Genomic DNA, 19,212 nt, shown 5'->3' on the forward strand with positions numbered 1-19,212 from the left:
GTCGCTCTTCTTTTCTGTGTGGCAGACAACAGAACAGGGGGTGAACAGTCATTTATTCATTCGACAAACACAGACTAAATACCTGCTGGGCACCTAACTGTGGTGAGGTTCGGGCTCCTGCCAGAGGCTGACGGCTAACAGGTGGGGTGTCTGGGGAGGGGCTGGAGGTCACTAGGAACTGGGTGAACCTGTTTCTCTGCTTGGCGTACCAGTGCTCTTGCCTGAGAGCAGGGAAAGGACAGGCCTCTGCAGGGCCAAGCCCAGTTGAGGCTCTGCTTCCTCAGGAGAACTTCAATGCCGGCCATCTTAGGAGATTCTTTTTTTTTTTTTTTTTTTTAATTTCACTCATGGCACCAAATTTAAAAAGTACCAAAGAGTACGTGCAGTCTCCCTTCCAGCCCTGACCTGTGGCCGTCAGGCTCCTCACCCCAGAGGCAACCAATATGCAGTTTCTCATTCCTCTTGCCGGAGATGGTCTGTGTATATAACACAGGCAAGCAAACAGGTACACTCTTCCACTTTCTTCTCTTACAGAAAGGATGGCACACTCTACGCACTGACTGACGTCTCATTTCTTCATTTAACAACACCCCTCGGTGCCCCTCATAAAACAGCAGTGACGAGCTTCCTTGTTGTCTTCCATGGCTGTGTGAATGCTCATCACCCTCCTGCAAGATTTTAAGTACCTCAAAGAGCCAAAGACACTGCACTCACGAGAGTGGCTCAAATGACCAAGGCCGGCCGGCCCAGCACTGGTGTGGGCGAGGACCGGAGCGCCGGGACCGCTCACACGCTGCCGCACCAGGCAGGGCACAGACCCTTCGGAAAACAGCTTGGCGCTTTCTTAAAAAGTTAAACACGCGTTTACCATATGATCCAGTCATTCCACCCCTGGGTATTTGCACAGGAGAAATGCAAGCAGACATCCAGACGAAGACTTGTACACAAACATTCATAGCGGCCTTATTCCTAACGGCCCCAAACTGGAAACAACTCCAAGGGCCGTCCACAGGTGAATGAATAAAGCGACTGTGCTGTGTTTATGCAGCGGGGTACTACGCAGTAATACAAAGAAACAGACTAACCGGAGAGCCTACACCGGCACATCTCACAAAAATGACACTGAATAAAAGAAGCCAAAGAAAGAGTACATACTGGATGATTCCATTTATATAAAATTCTAGAAAATGCAATACCGAGGGATAGCAAGCAGGTCCGTGGTTGCCTGGGGCTTATGGGGAAGGACTGCAAAGGGGCAGCAGGGAACACTGGGGTGGATGGAGATGTTCATTTCTTAAGATTGTGGTGAAGGTTTCAAGGGCGAAGGTTTCAAATGAAACACCAGGAATATACGCAGTTCACGGTACATCAATGTGATCTTGGTAAGAACTGGGGCAAGAAAGTCTCTGAGGGAGGAAGGAAGTACACCAGCTAGTCCGAGACAAAAGCTAGGACAACTCTCTGGGTCCAGGGCTGGCCCACTCACCCCCGTTTCAGTTCTCCAGGGAGACGGGGGTCACAAACAGGCTGTTATTCTTGGAATGTCCCCCAAGCTGGGCTTGGACCTGCCTCATGTGAGCTGGAGGGGAAGGGGCAGCAGAGTGGCCGAGCCAGTGTCAGCTTCCCACACAGGACAGCCCTGCTGCAGGACAAGCTCATGGCTGCACTGTCTCTCATCTTGTCCTTTGCCCTGCGAGCCAGGTGGCTTTGACCTTCAATCAATTTGGAGCTTTTTTGTTTTTCTGTTTCTGCAGGGGCAGAAGTAGGGAGGGAGAGGGCTATGATATCTCTAACTTAAACTCTAAAGTTTTGGGGGAAAGGGACTCTGGTATTTTGGGTTATTAGCAAGGGCCGCATATACCAGATTTCCAGAAAGCCCGTAGCCACAGGGATACATCTCCATGGTGCTTTATATACCTGAGAAAAATCTAACTCCAAATTTGCCACTGAGTTTCTATCTTTTGGCACTAAAAACAAAACAGGGCCCACTGCAGAGCTCTCCGAGCGCAGCCTCTGGGAGTGAGGACTGGAGAGGCTGAAGGCTCGCGATGCTGGAGGGAAGCCTCCCCCAAGGCAGGTGCATTGTAAAGGGCATGGAGGCAGGATAACCCTACAGTCCGTGACCAGGGGATGTGCTCTCAGGCCCCCACTGCTGCCTCTGTCCCAGCCTGCAGCATCGCTGCCTTTGACAGAGGGGCAGCCAGGCAGACTTGCCCTTGACCCGAGGCCCCCGGAGTGGGCTCGGGGAGGCCCAGTACTGGAAGTGCGGCGATCTCATTTCTCTGCCTGGGCTGCAGTGGCCAGGAAAGCAGGCTGCCTCGGGAGAGTTGAGGAATTTCCTGTCCTGCACAGACTGAGGCTTGAGGACAAAATGTTTCTGCCTGTCTAGATTCCCCCCGTTCCTGCTTCTCTGCTGCCTCAGCCAGTCCCCAGTTTCAGAGGTCCCCGTAGACGGGCATTCCTGCATGCTGCGGGAACATCAAACACCCCTTTGAGCCAGCGGCTCCGAGGCCCCTCCTTGGCCCCTACCCTCTCTCAGGTCTGGCCTCAGGCAAGTCACTGCCTCTCTCTGAAGCTCTATGGCCTCACCTGTGGTTAGGGTGGTAACAGCATAATTTCAGGACTTGGTGAATACTTCAACTATTAAACAGCAATGAGATCTTCTGTGTGAAGCTGACACGGGCGCTGACCTACCCACTTGGGCTCCATTACTTGTGGGTTGTCAGCTGCAAATGAACAGAGATGGGGCCCTCACCCCAGGATTGCAGACTTGTTTCTGTTTTGTTTCTTACATGACCCAAGGCAAATACTGTTAGAAATACAAATGTATTGCTTAAAACTCTCCCGGGATATATGTAAAAGAATTTGAGAACAACCTGGCTGCAGCCCCTCAGGAGACAGACTGAGCGGGATGACTGCTTTGTGGGGGCCCGGCCTGGGAGACAGGGAGTCCCACGGCACCACCCTCCCAGGCCTGGAAGGAGGGCAAAGGGAAGTGATTGGCAGTAAGCATGCAGAATGAACCTGCCTCAGACCTACAGACTGGGGTCACATGGGATCAGTGCTGAATCCAGGCTGGTGAATGGCTAAGAGGTCCCTAGCATTCAGCTGCCCCAAATTCTTCACAGCGTGAGAAACCAACCAAACCTCCCACAAACACACTATACACTGGGATTAAGGAGCCGTGACGGTCTCAGTGTGGGGGCACGTAGTTTTCTGGAAGCGGCCTGAGAAAAGCAGCCCTCACTAGCATCCTGAGGCCCCAGCCCCAAGCCCACCATCCCACCCTCCCGATAGAGAGGCCAAGCCGTGCATGCTCAGGTGAAGTGACCCGCACGAGGTCACAGGGGCGGTCACCAGCAGACCTGGAGCTCGCACCCAGGCCTCCTGATGGTAAGGCCACGATGTTCTGGAGGTCATCTCTTCCCCGGGAACCAGGTTTCTCAAGTGGCGAACTCTCCACAAGGACAGGGGTTTTAGCTGCTGACCCACATCCTAGACTCTAGCCAGGGGAGAAAAGCTAACGCAGAGCAAGGCCAAGCCAGGTAAAAAGGGCAAGATGTGTGTCCTGCATTTAGTTTTGAAGCCAACCACATGGCTCTGTCCCATCTGCAGCCCACACGCCAGTGCACTGGTTTATGTTCACTCTTGCACCGACACGGAGGATATGAGAAGACGGGTGGAAGGTGGCGCTCCGAACTCAGAGCGCTGGCTCTGTGCTCTGAAGCAAGCTCCCACCCCACAGTGCCGTCAGTTGGTTTATGCTCACTCTTGCACCGACACGGAAGGTGGCGCTGGCTCTGTGCTCTGAAGCAAGCTCCCACCCCACAGTGCCGTCAGTTCTGGACGCTGCAGTGTTGGTAAGTGTAACGTATACACCATCAGCATAATGCACGATCAACACTGCAGGGGTTTTAGATGATTAAAAGCAGCACCATCTGTCAAGCAGCTAGAGCAATATCTGGCACGTAATAAAACGAATGGGGGTTTTTGCCTTTCCTAACCCAATTGACTTTTTTGGGTTGGGCACACTCAATGTGACCGTAACAGCAATGAGAACAGTCCTCCAAACCAGGACATTCCCACTGAGGGGACATCATCACCACAGCGCCTTGCAGAGTCCAGCACTTCAAGATTCTGAAGGATGTCTGCAGCCCGTTCAGCGTTATCCTCAACATTCCCAGAGGTAGTGCAGATTGTGTCCCCACTTTGTCGGAGAGAGCTGAGGCTCGGAGAAGGGAGCCGGCCTGTGCTAAGAGTCCGGGGCTGACATAACCACCAGGGGCTGGGGCTGGACACTCTCTCCCCTGCTGTCCTGAGAACAAAGGCCAGCCGCCTAGATTCCACTGGGAGCTCTGCCATTGTTTGTGTCCATGCCCAGACTCGCCAGTGCCCCTAGAGAGGCGCACCTCTGGGCTTGTGCTTTGGATGTCACCCGGCACAGTCCTGGTCTGAAGCAGGGGGAGGGAGGCAGAGTCTGAGGCGAGAGGGACCTGAGCTGCCTCCATCTGGGGAGGGCAGGCACTGGCCGTGGCACACAGATGCCAAGGGAGGGGTCCCCGGGACCCAGAGCCAGACGTGCCACCCTGCTCAAACGGGGCCAGACTAAATATACCCCAGGTTTCCCCCACAGCTGTGCTTCCTGCTGCTCTGCTGAGACCAAGCCCGGAGAGCACCTGCTCTCTGGGATCCGGGAAGGGCCGAGCGCCCCTGATGTCTGGCCTAGAACTAAAGATGGAACGTGAGCTCACCTGTGGCGCTGGTACTCGGTCCCCCTGGCCAGTGACTCCATAGTCACTCACGGACTCACTCTGTCATTTAACTGCCTAGCTAGCTACCGGGTGCCCTGTTCCATTTTGAGAGAAATGGAACAGATCGAGCCTGTCCTCCATGGAAAGATAAGACCTGAGATCAAGAATACTTAGGAGCAGTGTGTCGACAACAAGAATGGTGCTGTATCCATTAAAGCTGGTGACGGGACTGGAGAAGGGGGAGAGCAGGACAGAGGACGGGGCAGAGAGGGGTTGGATGGAGGGCAAAGGAAGGGGGTGACCTACTGACCCCTACTGACCCTCCGATGTTTTCCTCCTTGGCCATTTTTGCTCTGTTTTGACTCATCAGCCACTGTGTTTGAAGACTCCTGTCACGAACTTCCACATTAACTTCTTGCTCTGGTGAAGCAGAAGTTGTAAACGGAGAACCTGTCAGGTCCCTGAGACCCACAGGGGGAGGCGCGGGGGCCGAAGCCGCGGCAGGCCTGGCTACCCAGCTGGGTCCGGCGCACGGCCACCTTACCTCTGAGCACGGCTTTTCTCCACCCGTGCGGAGCTCATTCACAAGGGAAAGTGGACTTGCGACGGGAATGAACTAAGACAAACCAGCTTTTCTAACCCAGTCGTTTTTTTCCTGTCAAAACAATGTTCCTCATTAAAAACACTAATCGGTGGTTTAAAACCTTCACATGAACTCGACACTACAATGATTCTCCTGCTCTTCCCTTTGGGTCCTTCCTTTCCCTTCCACGGGTTTAGCAGGAAAAAGCCCCCCAGGACTCTCCCCTACAGAGGGACCCCCGCCTACTGCTGTCAGGGCCATTTACTAAGTCCCACTCTCAGAGCCTCAGGCCATCAGCAGCTTGCCCCGCATCCCTGGATTCAAGGGTGGTCACCAAATGAAAATGGATGTGGAATGGCTCGCCCCTACTTCCTAACACCCCCTTTCCTGAAACCTCCCATGCACAGACACACAGACCTCTCGCAAATGCATAGTTGGAAACCACTGCTGAGCTCTTTTGCTTAGTCATTACAATGCAAAATACCATTCCAACAGCAAATCTGATTCACTCCAAGCCCTGTTTAGTATGGAAATTCAGTAAACCACCAACTGAAGGGGAGCTCTGGAAGCACAGTCCTCCCTCCTTTCTTTATTTGGTGCTCAAAATCCAGCACGGTCAGGGATCACAGACTAGCCTCCTTTCCCTATATGCCATAACTGTTGACTCTAGAGAACTCATCAAAGGAAGCCTACCTTCACCCAGCCCCTTCCTATTTGCAGGGCATTTATGCAAGGTGTAAATCTCCAGTATTTGACTTCTCTTCCAACAAGTCTCTCCTAACCAAATAAACCTACTTGGTGATTCGGCAAAACTTCTACTTCTGTGTCATAAAAAGAGCCTTGCTCTTTTGGCTTTCCTCCCCCCCCCCCGCCCCGACTTCTCTAGAACCGAAGAAGCAAATGGGGATAGAAGTGTGCAAGGAAAAGAACAAACGGAAACAATGACGTATGACATTCCCCAAGAGACCTCTGACCAGTGATGGTAGGGTTGCTGGATGGGAAGCAGGAGTCACTGCAACCACAGCTTTCTGACTGACTCAGAAGTCACAACCAAACTCTCAATGTAAAGGTATAGCAGCCAAAGCCCGCAGTGCTTCCCGATGAGCGCCTGGAAACCATCATCTCCACCATACAGTCATAGCGCGGATCACATTTTGCTCTTAGGGACACAAGGCTGTAATTCTGGATAGCATTCTTGACCAAGGACTCCAAGCAAGTAATGACAGATATGGCCAACAGTGGGCTGGAGAACTACACAGTTCTGCATCTCTAATTGTCCAATTAGTAAAACAAGGCTCCAGTTCGATGACAGGGACACACAAGTACAAACATATATTCAGAAGTCTTTCTGTGACACGGAGAACTCACGTGGTGCAGAACGCGGTTTCTGTTGTATTCAAACTATATAAAACTAGAATATTGGTTATAAAATAATTCAACATTTATCTGCTTGCCTTCTTAGAACTTAAAAGACTTTTGGACAGATGCGGTGGATGGGCTAAGGGTCTTAAAAAAAAACCAAAAAAGAATTAAAACCAATGTTTATCTTTCTTCGATACATTTCTCTTCAGCTAACATAAGTATTAGAAATGTTTTCAGTGCTCGTAAGCTTATTGAGGGGAGAGTGCGTACCTCACACCACCAGACAGATTATACAGCATCCAAAGTACAAGCATAACTTGGGAGAGAGGTGGGGGTGGGAGGCCATCAGGGCTCTGAGCTGCCCCACCAAGCACGTGTCACCAACCTGAGAGTGAACCGGGCTTCTACTGATGCGCTAAGTTTCATTTTTTTACTCTAGACATCAGTTTCTTAAAACATTTCCAGACCCTTTTATGTCCTTAGGTGCCTCTAAGAGGCCCAACAAGCCTTCAGTTAAATAAACACCATTAGGCTGAGACACTAAAGTCAAAATGGACACAGTTAGCAAGTTAGTAAATCTAGTCACTTAAGAATTTCAGCCTTGACAAAGATACTCCAGGGGGAGATAAATTAAAGTATTCTCGCCTGAGGAAGTCTCCCCCCCCACCCCAATGACTCAGTCCAAATACACTGAAATATTTACTCTCCCTCCGATCTTCCTGGGCTCTGCAGGAATTTGGATTAATCACCCTTTAGTCTCCATCTTGGGTTGGGTTGGTGGGGGAAGGATTTCATTGCCCGGTTAACTATGGGGGATTTTTTTTAGCCTGGGGTGGGAGGAGGACGGAAGGAATATTTGTTGAGGGACTCTTGAGAGCTAGCTGGTGGGTTTCTTACACACTCCAACTGAGCCCCCCGGGGAAGTCAGGAGCTGGAGGGATGCCCTGCCGCACGTCTGGGGAGACCGCCTATCGCCGTGTGCTTCCATCCATTCCCTGAACACCTGCTCACACAGCAGGCCCTGAGCCACGTGCGATAATGACTAAGACACAGTCCCTGCCTTCAGGGAGCATACAGTCTGGCAGGGAAGACAATTAAGCAATTAGAGTAAAATCCCACAGTTAGAGTAAAATGCTTGCTCCTTGCCCCTAGAGGCTCTGCATGAGGTGCCCCTGCCTCTCTCTCTGAACACTGTCTCGCCTCGCTCCAGCCACCCTGGTTATCTCGCTGTTCCTCAAATAGGCTCGCTGACCTTGCTCCCAATTTTAGGGCCTTTGCACCTGCTGCCCCGCCTGCCTGGAGGACTCTCTCTCCAGCTCACTGAGGTCTCTGCTCAAAAGTTGCCTCCACCTGGAGCCTTCCTTCACCACCCGATGTCCTCACCCATCCTCCAGAAGGATCCCTTCCACCTTTCTCGGTCAGTTTTTGATCAAACTAGGTGCTGATTATTGCGTGTCTCCCCATCAGAACGCAGAGCTTGCCTGTCCTGCTCACTGCGGCCTCCCCAGAATGACGTCTGGCCCAAAGCAGGGCCTCACTACAGATTTGTTGGCAAATAAGCACAATGATAAGGGAGGTTCCCGGGGAGGGCTTCCTAAAGGAAATGACATTTGTTCCGGAGAGAGGCAGATTTTGGAGAAAGGGGTTGCTGAGGAGAGGAGGCAGAGAAAGCGGGGTTAAGTGGCCGCAGAAGTCAGGTCAGAGTACTGGGCCAGCGATTTCTGGATTATTGCAAAACCCTGGCAGAAGGCTAACGAGGTGAGAAAGAGCGCCCACACCTGGCGTTGCGTGGGGCACCGCGGGATTCTCTGCCTCGCGTGCCTGCAGCACCGCCGCCCTGGAAACCGCCCCTCCGGGGAAAGCCGACAGCCGGGGCGCCCTGCTCAAGGGCGCCCTCTCGTGGCTGGAGCCCCTAGAATGGGGTCGTCCTCTGGCTCTAGTGTCTGCCGGGCGCCTCCCTCCCTCTAGGACTCTGGGATTCTTGCCCCTTACTAACAACAAATGAACAGGCACACAGATGGACAGACACCCGCCCACCCACTGTGGCAAAGTTGGTCCTTTGGTAAAACCGCTTAGACTTGGCATTTTGAACGATTTTACCTTGTGTAAAAGTGGGGAGGGGTCCGTTGGACAGTCATCACAAGAGCACACACGGAGCCCTTCCTCTGTTCTAAGGACATCACGTGTATTCATGAACTTAATCCTCAGTACTGGGACTGGGACTATCAGTGTCCCCACTGCACAGAAGAGGGGCAAATGGCACCCCCGTGTCCAGGTGAGCGAGTGGTGCAGCCGGATTCGCTCCTGGCCAGTCTGCTCCACGGCCACGATGAGACTGTGGCTGGTGCCACCCTGAGGGTTAACAGAAGGGCCAGGCCTTGGGCAGCTAAGCAGGGGCCAGAACCATGCTGGGTACAGTAGGAACAAATGCCTCCCCCTCTCCCCCCGCCTCCCTGTCTCCTCAGCCGCCCCCAGAGACCTGGAGCCCCAGGAGCTGCCAATAAAGTAAGAAAAACTCCAAGGCTGAGGACAGTGCAGGACGTGGCCCTGAGCTGCCCGAGCGCCTGGGGGCAGGGAGCCAGGGGTGTCACTGCGCCAGGCTCAGCCCGCCTCGCTCCTGTGCAGACAGCCCAGCCCTGCGGCCCGCGCGCCTGGCCGCGTCTCTGAGCCTGCTTCACCATTTATGGTGTCTGAGCCTCTGTTTGGCCTTCACAGGCCAGCAAATCCCCACACCGGGAGGCAGTTCTCACTCACACAGGGCTGCTCCCAGAGAAAACCCAAAGGCTCTGGCAGAGTGACTGCTGGGGACCTGTTTCTGCTTTAAAACACACTTGGATGGGCAGTCACCCAGGCCCACTCCTCCCACACACCTGGGGACAAGGAGGATGGCCCCAAAGACTCCCTGATCCTTCATCTGGGGACCCCCACCTCCGGAGGGCCTATCAGCTCAGCTGGTCTCTTTAATCCAATCTAAACCCAGGCAAGTGGGGACAGGCACTGGATTAGCAGGGCCACTGGCTGAAGCTAGCAGGGAGAGTCTTGGGCAATAGACTCGTCACATGTCACTCTGGCCCTCTTGCCCGTTACTAGGCTCTGGAGAGGCTTTTGGAGAGGCTACCTGGACCTCCAAGGACAGCCCCCTGTTGGGAAGGTGAGGGCTGCTCCCCTGGCCCAAAAAGATGAAGCTCAGATCTCTTCTTGTTTCATTATCAAGATTTCCTGAGGCCCCTCAATGAGCCATGAGGGGAGATCTGTGAGGACGAAGCGGATAGATATGTCAGCCAGAATTCTGGCTGAGAGATTCCTTGGGGGGGGGGGCAGGCAGAGGCAAGCTTCCACCTGGGTGTGAATGGCTTCCTGGAAGGAAGTGGTGGCCAGTTGACGACTCCATGCCAGAGCACTTCAGAGAAACTGGGGAGGCCCAGGAGTGTGCCCCTTCTCGGCAGAGAGCCTCACAGAGCCTGCGTCAGCACAAGCCCCTTAATCCTTCAGGGGCGACACTGCCCGGCCTACAGGGCCCAGGCTGTCCCTTTGGGCCAGTGGATGCACACTCTGGAAAAGGGCAGGGCATAGGAATGAGCACAGGCTTGGAGTCACAAGGATCTAGGTCTGAAAGACCAGTCTGACTTACCAGCTTGTGTGCTTAGGCAAGTTGCGTAAGCTTTCTGAGACCTCCAGACCCTTCTGTGTAAAAAACAGGGAGAGCACAGCCCTCCCCAGGGCTGCTGAAGTCTAAATGAGAAAGTACTTAACGAAGTAACCAACACGTGATTTTTCCCCTTGCCCTTTCCAGTGAAACCAGGTCCTGCGGCCTCCCAGAAGGCAGCTGCCCACGTTATAGGGGGACTCTCCCCATGAGACCTGAACCCTGGGGGACAGAGGGAAGAGACGTGGTCTCCTGCCAGCGTGCTGGGAAAGCAGAGCACAGCACACCCGTCCGAGCTCCCGGCCCCAGGCACACACAGGAGCGGGGGCCAGGCCTGGGGGAGGGTGGGGAGGCAGGCTTACCTGGACACCCTGGCCCCAGGAAGCATTCCCTGGGCACTGTCACCATGCCCGCTGATCCCACAGCCCAGACGGCTCTGTCTCGAGTGCCGTGACGCCCCTGTAGCTTCCTGGGACGAAGGGCTTGGCGCGGCTCAATGGATGAGCACGATAATCAGATTACTGGACGCCAGGCTGCTGATGTACGACAACCAGCCCAGGCTGGTGGGGAGGGGCAGGGTCAGAAGGAAAAGGGGAACTAACCTGGTACCCTCTCGAAGCCCCCAGCGCGGGAGGTGACATTTGTGCGTCCCCTAAGTCCTAAGGGGGTGTGTGAGTCCTCCTGGGACATCTTGCATGTGTGAGGACTTCTTCCTACCACACTGGGAGCTTCCTGAGCCTCTTTCCCCCACATCTTCCCTCAGCCCCGACGGGGTGAGGGGGTGGGAAACAGGCCTTTGCCTAGTCATCTGCCATGGCAGCCCCTTGTCACTGTGGACCTCTAGAGGCCAGTTCCTCCACCTGCCTGCCTTCAGGTGCACTGTGCTCTTTCTCCAAAGCAGGTGTCTGCAGCAAAGGTGCTTCTAGAGAGGTGCCCAGAGGCTCCTACCATGGACAGTGACCCGGGCGCTGCAGGACACCTGCCCCACGGTGTTCTTGGCCAGACAGGTGTAGGTGCCGTCATCTTCCGGCAGGGCGTCCTGGATGTGCAGCTCGGCCACACCAGCCTCGCAGGAGGAGTGAGCGTACTGGATGGGCTGCTCTGTGGAGGGAAGCATAGGAAGGCTCAGGCCAAGGGGCTCCCCAAGTGGGGGGGGGGGTTGCTGCTGCTGTCATGTCACCAGGCTTGCTCAGATCCACGGCGGGCTGATGACATGTCAGGCCCTCCCCTAGCCAGCTGGACAGAGGTTTGCAGGTGGAGAGGAAAGCAGGTGTGAGGGAGGGAGATGAAGGAGAGGCCGTGATTGTTGGGGTACAGGAGCAAGGCTGGGGCTGGAAGGACTGTGGGGAGAGATTCTGGAAGCATTTCGAATGCAGAAGGGAAGGGGGCATAGTTCTGTGCATTTGTTTAAAGGAACAGTCCCCACATCCACAGCCTGGACTTCACAGAATTCTGAGCCTGGAAAGAATCTTACAGGGTCACCTGGCCCACAGCCCAGCCTCAGGCACAACAGGCCTCACCCAGACAACAGGAGGCTCCTGGCTCCTTTTAGACGTCTCCAGAAATAATGATTCCATTTCCCATTGCAGATATTTATCAGAAAACAAGTGTGTGACCTCAAGCTGAGGCTGCAATTAGGTGCAGTTCGGTGCATATTAGGGTTCAGGGAAAAGATAAATATGGGAAACTAAAAACGACTCTGGCCCTTCTTCCCAGAGTCCTTGACATGAGAGGCTCTTTATTCAGGTCACATAAAGTCCTCCATGGAGATAGAAGTTCATGCAATGAACTTCAGTGGTTTCCTTAATGCTATATATTCCCGGGACTTTATCATTCCAGGATGTGAGCTCTCATTTCCAGGGGAAAAAAAAAATCTCATTACTGAAGATTCTGGCCTCAGAACAGGAATGTGTCTGCTCACCATATAGGAAGCAACTGTCAGTTTCTTCCCTTGTCAGGCCCCGGGGTCCTGGTTTGCACTTCATAAAATTGGGGGTGGGCAGTGGGAGGGAAGGAGAAAGTACAGAAAGCAGTCGTCTCCCTGCAATGCAATGTTTTCTTCTGCACATAGCAACACCTCGTGTCTCCCTGACAGTCTGCAGAGACTGCCAAGCAAGCACACCATAGGGCGGGAGGGAAGAGATCTGCCCGACCTACAGCACTTCGTAAAGGTGGGGCTGGGTGCTGGGAGAGGCAGGGGCCAGGACTGGGCTACTGAGAGCACTGAACACTAAGCTTCGCTTTTTGTGAAAAACGACACTCTAAAACCTCTCTTCCTTGAGAATACCAGTACATTCCATGATGCCATCGAAGTGCCTCTGCTGTCGAAATGTGCCAACAGTGTTTGAGACCTCTTTTGTTACTGAAGCATAACTCACTTTGCCCCTACACACATGGGATAGAATGGTGGCCCCAAAAAGGAGTTGTTGGCTCAGGGCACTCAGAATTGGGAGACATGGAACTCTTCCAGCCGGGAAACTGGTTAAGACCAGATGGTTAGCAGCCAAGGGAACTTGAGCACGATCGCCCTCTAGTGGTAACAGTGAGGAAATGCCAAGATTGACCAAGACTAAAAAGGTGGGGTTGCTTTTCCCAGTTCAGAGTGGTGTAGACCAGGGGTCAGCATAACTACTGCTCATGGGCCAAATCTGACCTGCAGCCTGCTTTTGTACAGCCTGAAAGGTAAGAATGGTTGTTACAGATTTTAAATCGTTGAAAAAAATCAAAGGGAAACTATTTCCTGATCTGTGAACATTGTATAAAATTCACATTTCAGTGTCCATAAATAAAGTTTTATTGCAACACTGCCACACTTATTCATCTACATATTGTCTCTGGCTGCTTTTGTGCTACCACAACAGCAGAGCTGAGTAATTGTGACAAAGACTGTATGGCCCGTAAAGCTGAAAATATTTACTATCTGGCCGTTACGGAAAATGTTTCTTGACCTCTGGTCTGGACTCTGAGCCAGACGGAAGTGAAACTCTCTTACTCAGATCCATTACTAGTCTTTAACATCTGTGTTCTGTTCCAGCTGCAAGAAGGCTGCCTCTTTGTAGTCAGTCACGGGATCCGACAGAAGCTCTGCCCATAGCGAGGGGTGGAGGGAAGGGTGACCTCAACTGTCACTTATTTGCCCAAGAAAATGACACATAGGAAGACCATATGCACCTTTTCTCACTGACTAGAGATAATCTCTAGCAAAGCCTAAGCAAACTACACCAACTAGGAAGGTTCACAAGTAACACGTCAATAGTGTAGAAATGGCTGGAGGGTATTTGGTGCATAGGTGACACGTGCCGCTGTTCCTTAAGGAGCCTATTCTGTCAGCCCTGAGAGCTGGCTGAGGTCCCAAGTCTGTTCCAGCCCATTTCCTCATCCATAAAGAAGCTGACACCCAGAGAGGTGAAGGGGGGGTGTCCAAGGTCCCCCAACCCCGAGAGGGCAGAGAAGGCTAAGAGCCCTTGTCTCCTGACTGGCAGCTCCTCTTTCATCCTCCCTGTGGATCCCCAAAGCAGGGGTTCCCAAAACAGACCCTGCTCAATGTCATCAATTTGATGGACTGTCCTCGGTTCTAAAATTAGAGTTCTCCCATACTTCTGGAATTGAAAGGCTTTTTTACCAAGAGAAAAGTGATAATATATGATAACTAATTTTTTCAAAAGACCTTACTTGACAAAAAAAAAAAAAAGTTGGCATGTCTCTATAGGACTATAACATTAAAAAGAATTACCGGTCTACGCATTCCAAAACCAACTGCCACTAAATAAAAGGTGAGCTTCCATGAGTAACTTCTAGTATCGTTCACTAATTTGTTAATTTGTTCATTTATTGACTCAGCAAATATTTACCGAGGGCCTACAATGAGCCTGGCCACATAATGGAACCCAATGGCTTGTGCACCCATGTGCATTAGCTGTTCTGTATAAAGGATCTAAATTACTTCACAGCCACCACCCCGGGAGGAAGCTGATGTTATGCATGTGTTGCAGGAGCTCCAGGCTCAGATAGGAACCGTAACTTGCCCAGTGTCCCCAGCCCGGCAACAGCAGACTCCATGAGCTCTCTGGACCCTGTATGGTTCTGAGTAATAAACGGAGCGAGCCAAGTGAGAATGCAGGCGAGGCCAGAAGGCCCGGGGGGCTGGAGCAGAGGGAACTCACCGTTGAGCAGCCAAGTGATTTGGGGGACTGGGGTCCCCTGCACTGAGCACTGCAGCACAAAGTCCTGGCCCTCAATGACCGTGCAGTCCTTCAGGACCCTGGAGAATGAGGGCGCCACCTCCATCACGGCCGGCCCTGCAAGAGCAGAGAACAGACAGGCCATCTCAGACCGCAGCTGGCGTGCTCTGCTGAAGCACCACAGTCACCCCGAGCCTCGCGGACAGGTGCACCCACGGTTCCCCAGGAGCCTGGCTTGGCCTTAACCTCTCCTCACACTTGGAGGCAGGCAGCACCACAGGTGTGGAGACCTGGGGCCTGGGCCGAGAAACCAGCAGGGGCTTATTCCCGGTCATGGAACAGCCCAGGCCAGGGAGTGCTCAGGACATGAGCCTGCCCCCTCTCTTCTGGGACTCAGGCGCCTCCGATCCCAGCGTGTCTGCTGTCCCGGAGCATCCGCAGAGCTCCTTCCCTGCTTTTGAGGCCCCCTTTACTTCCCGGGGCCCCTTCTTTCCTTTAACACCCTGTCGGACCTGCACAACCTTGAGAGTATCTTTGTACTTGTAGAGACAACATGCCCACTGGTGAGGACCTTTCAATTTTAAATTGTTATTTTTTCCAATTCCAGGACTGGATCAAATGATAAAGACTCATATGTGACCTAGTTTTCCAAGGCCAATGGCTCAGGACTGCTGGGGGCCTGGGACTAGGCATTACGAAGTTCCCTCAGGATTCTGATGCATAGTTTTGTTGAGAACCACTGAGCTGAACTTTCCAGAAGCCCTCTAACTGGTGGACTGGGGGAGCATTTTGTAGATGGCGGGGGGGGGGGCTTAACTAAGAGCAATAGGGATAGATCATCTCTTCCACGAGCAGAACATGATGCAGAAATGTCAAGGTGGCTGACAGCCGACAAAGGGGAAGGGATCTGGTGATTAGAAGAGGCCTCAGCAGTGCCTTGCAGGAGAAGCTATTCCATGCCGTGGTGAGGGGTAAGCCGTTATCATACTGCAGGGGTTTAAGGACAAAAACTGGTACGTGAGGGCTTCCTATGTGCCAGGTACTTTCCCAGATGTGACTGTGACGGTGCCATGAGGTCGCTTTCTTCAGCTCATTTTATAGGCCAGGTGAGTAATTTCTCAGAGTCCAGCCCAACGGCAAGGGCAGGCTTCACCCCTGGCTCTCTGACTTGGCACCCTCACTTCCTCCTCCACGAGAGCTCCCCTAAGGGGAGAGTCGGCCGGCCGCGGGACAGCAGCTAAGTCAGAACGATGGTGCATCTGATTGGGACTGGCGCTGAAGGAAGGGATGGACAGACTACCTCAAGAGGTGTGGGAAGGCACCTCTATCCCTCTTCCCAGCCGGTGTCACATTCCTTCACAGGGAAATGCCTCTGGGAGCCGTTGAAAAAATACGGACTTCCGTGTCAAACCAACATGGGTTAGAAACATGCTATCTTTTACAAGGCATGTGACCTTGGACACGTCATTTAACTTCACCACAGCTCAGTATTCTCATCTGGAAAATGGGTGTGACTACAACGATCTCCTCAGACATTGGGATAACTAAATGGCCCAATAGGGATAAAGCATGTAGCACAAAGCCTGACACATTGAGCACGCCTGACACACTGAGCACACTTTTGTGGAGTGTTAGCTGTTACCATCGAATGGACACTGGGCATTGAGACTAGACCTGCAGCGAGTCTGGGGGCAAAAGACAGTGGAGAGATAGGGTGGGAGCTTAAGGGGCCACTGAGCAAAAGGAAGATTTTCTTTCCTTTTTCCCCAGAGCATGGCTGTAGGGAGAAGAAAGAGGCCTCTGCTTATGGGCAGGGGGACAGGTTGAAGAAATGGTGGGAGCGTGAATCATCATTAAATAAGATCTTTGTGGAGAGGGGAAGATAGGGAGATAGACACAGTTTTGTGTCATAGCAAGGAAAAAGAGAGAAAGAAGGTGTTGCAGGAGAAGCTGAAAGGACACGCATCAGGTGACCTGCGTCTTGGTGAAGTCATCCGGAAAGGTTTCAGACAGTCAGTGTTTCCAAGGGGAGAGGGAGCCCGGATGAACTTTTGCAACGGCAAAGTAAGGGCTTCTGAGAATGCACTCCCCCATACAAGCAATAAGTGGCAAACACAGTCAAAATCAACTTGTTCCGAACTGTGGAAATTAACCAAAGGCTTACGACATTCTGAAGAGCATGCATTCAAAAACGAACAGCTGCCCGTCGGTAAGAAGAGCCGGCTTGGCGGCGTGCTTAATTCCCACCCTGTTTGCCCCAGCTCCGTGGGAGCTTGGAAGACCATATTCTCTTTCACCCCCAACTTGCTGCAAATAAGTCTCGATGCACAGCTTCCATTTAATAATAACAGCGACCACTCCAATAAAAGTCTGTTTCAACCTTTGGTGGACATGATGCCATGTGTCCATCCCCTGCACAGAGCCTGGGATGACAAGGCTCGGGCTCTTGGACTCGTGAACTCTACAGACACTCCCACCTCCCAATGGAATGGACACTATTTCTTACAAAGAAATTCATGACCATAGTGAAAATCCCAATTAAGAAGTAAATCACCAGTATGCATGCAGCAAGAAGTAAGACTACCCCTCACCCCTTCCTAAGCATCCCCAGTTTCCTTTCCTTGAGGCGACTTGTGGACCCTTCCAGAAATGTTTTAGGCACACATAAGCACATAAGCATCTGTTTGCCCGCATCTACATAGATTCTTCTCCTTTTATGCAAATAGCATATGATACCCACAGCTCTGCATGTGGCTCTTCTCCCTTACTAGTATCTTGGACATGTTTCACCATCAGAGTTGGCAGGTCAGCCATATTTGTTTTATTGGCTGCATGGAATCCTACTGTACGGATGAACCACTAAGTTCTTTTCTTTCCCTTTCTTTTTTCGGAAACGTTTATTACGGCAAATTTCAAATACACACACTAGGAAAGAGAGCAGTACCGTGGATTATCACATACTGTGTCTCAAATTTAGTTAAGTATCAGCTCACGGCCGACCCCATTTCATTTGTACCCCCACCAGCTCCCACTACACGTGGATTATTTCTGAAGCAAATATCATATCATTTCACCAGCAAATAACTCAGTTTATATCTCTAAAATACAAAGACTTAAAAAAACTAACCAAAAGACCACCATCGTATATTAAAAATAGTGTACCACCAGCATTAATTCTTTTATATCAAGTATCTTGTGAATGCTCCAATTTTCCTGGTGTTCTCATTAAAAAAAATTTTTTTTAAAGGTGTCTCAGTCAGGAGCCACACAAAGTCCATGGATTGCAATTATTGATGTCTCTTACGTATCTTTTCATCTAAGTTTCCTATAGGTTGTCCTTCCCTTCCTCTTTTTCTTGCAATTTATTCGTTGAAAAAAATAGGCAAAGGTTATTTGTCCACTGAACTTCTAAAAGCCTGAAATTTGCTGACTCTACCCCTGTGGTTTAATATGTTCCTCATTGGCTCAAAGGTCCCTAAATAGCATTTAAATTAAGGAGGAAATTTTGTAGAGAGATAGATGGGTACAAAGATATTTATCACAGTTTTGTTACAATAGTGATAAAATGGAAACAATCTAAATATTTGACAGTAAGACCAAGCATAATCAGATATATACTACTCTATGAAATATTACATGGCCATTAAACTCATGTTTTTTGAATAATACTAAATAATATAGAAAGAAATCGTATAGAACGATGCTTACGTAACATGAGCAAATTAGCACAGAAAGCATTATACAAACAGCACAATGTCGATTTTGTTGTAAAAACATTAAAATATCATTTACTTCTGAGTCATAAAGCTATATTGTGTTTAAATCCCCCACAATGAACAGGCACAACTTTTATAAACAGATATTACAATAAACATAAAAGATGCGGGATCCCACATCATCTCATCTGACTCTAAATGCGTATATTTAGTGAATGTTTGGTTCTCTGTGGTTACAGAAGTGAGTCATGGCACTCCTTGGACAGCTGAGGAACCCAGAAAAGGGAGCTCTCGGCAGGGCTGGGCATGGGGGTGGGCACGCTTATCCTGAGGTGACTCTGGTGCAAACTCCTCATCGGGAGGCATTTGCCCCGGAGCAGTGACTTTGGCCTTGGCATGTGGGTGGGGATGTACACCCTGCACGGGGGTAGCAGGAGGTGATACTCCAGGGTAGCAGGCGTCCCATGGATGGCCCCCACAGAGAACCCAGGGTGGCGGGAGGAGCGTACTCACGTTTCACCAGGAGGGTCCAACTGCAGGACACCTGGCCTCGGACATTGGAGGCTGTGCAGCTGTAGCTCCCACCGTCCCTGGCCCGCGCTCTCAGCAGGCAGAGGTAGTGGCATCCGCCTTCGTCATAAACCTCAACCACGCCTTCTCGTCTCCTCACGGGGGCACCTTCCAGGAGCCAGGTCACTTCAGGCTTTGGGGTCCCTGAAACTACAGGGCCAGGTGAAGGACATGAGGCCCCGAGAGTGCACTGTGCTGTGGGGCAGGCGGGGGGCTGGACCCGAGGGAGAAGCCTGCTCTGGTTTGAGGTGCCCTCCTGCAAAATAGGCTCTCTGACCCCTCACCCTGCACTGTGTGCGAGTAAACACCTCAAGATAGAGGCAGGTCATGGGGAGGAGGGACACAGGTCTCCAGATCAGCCAAAGCCAGCAGAAGGGAGAAAAGAGCAAGAGTCCCTGTGGCT

General features: G+C 51.8%; 1 protein-coding gene across 1 annotated transcript in view; it reads right to left on the reverse strand.

Moving 5' to 3' along the window:
• The window catches only part of MYLK (myosin light chain kinase), a 129,444-nt gene that overhangs the window by 90,302 nt on the left and 19,930 nt on the right, over positions 1-19,212 (reverse strand). Inside the window, exons 7-11 of the mRNA XM_040621726.1 lie at positions 18,753-18,959; positions 14,506-14,640; positions 11,291-11,443; positions 687-843; positions 83-221 (exon numbers count right to left, since the gene is read on the reverse strand). Coding sequence (XP_040477660.1) covers positions 83-221; positions 687-843; positions 11,291-11,443; positions 14,506-14,640; positions 18,753-18,959 — 791 coding nt within the window. The remainder of the gene's footprint in view (positions 1-82; positions 222-686; positions 844-11,290; positions 11,444-14,505; positions 14,641-18,752; positions 18,960-19,212) is intronic.

Source organism: Ursus maritimus, unplaced genomic scaffold (assembly GCF_017311325.1).
Source record: "Ursus maritimus isolate PB19 unplaced genomic scaffold, ASM1731132v1 scaffold_4, whole genome shotgun sequence".
Taxonomy (NCBI): Eukaryota; Metazoa; Chordata; class Mammalia; order Carnivora; family Ursidae; genus Ursus; species Ursus maritimus.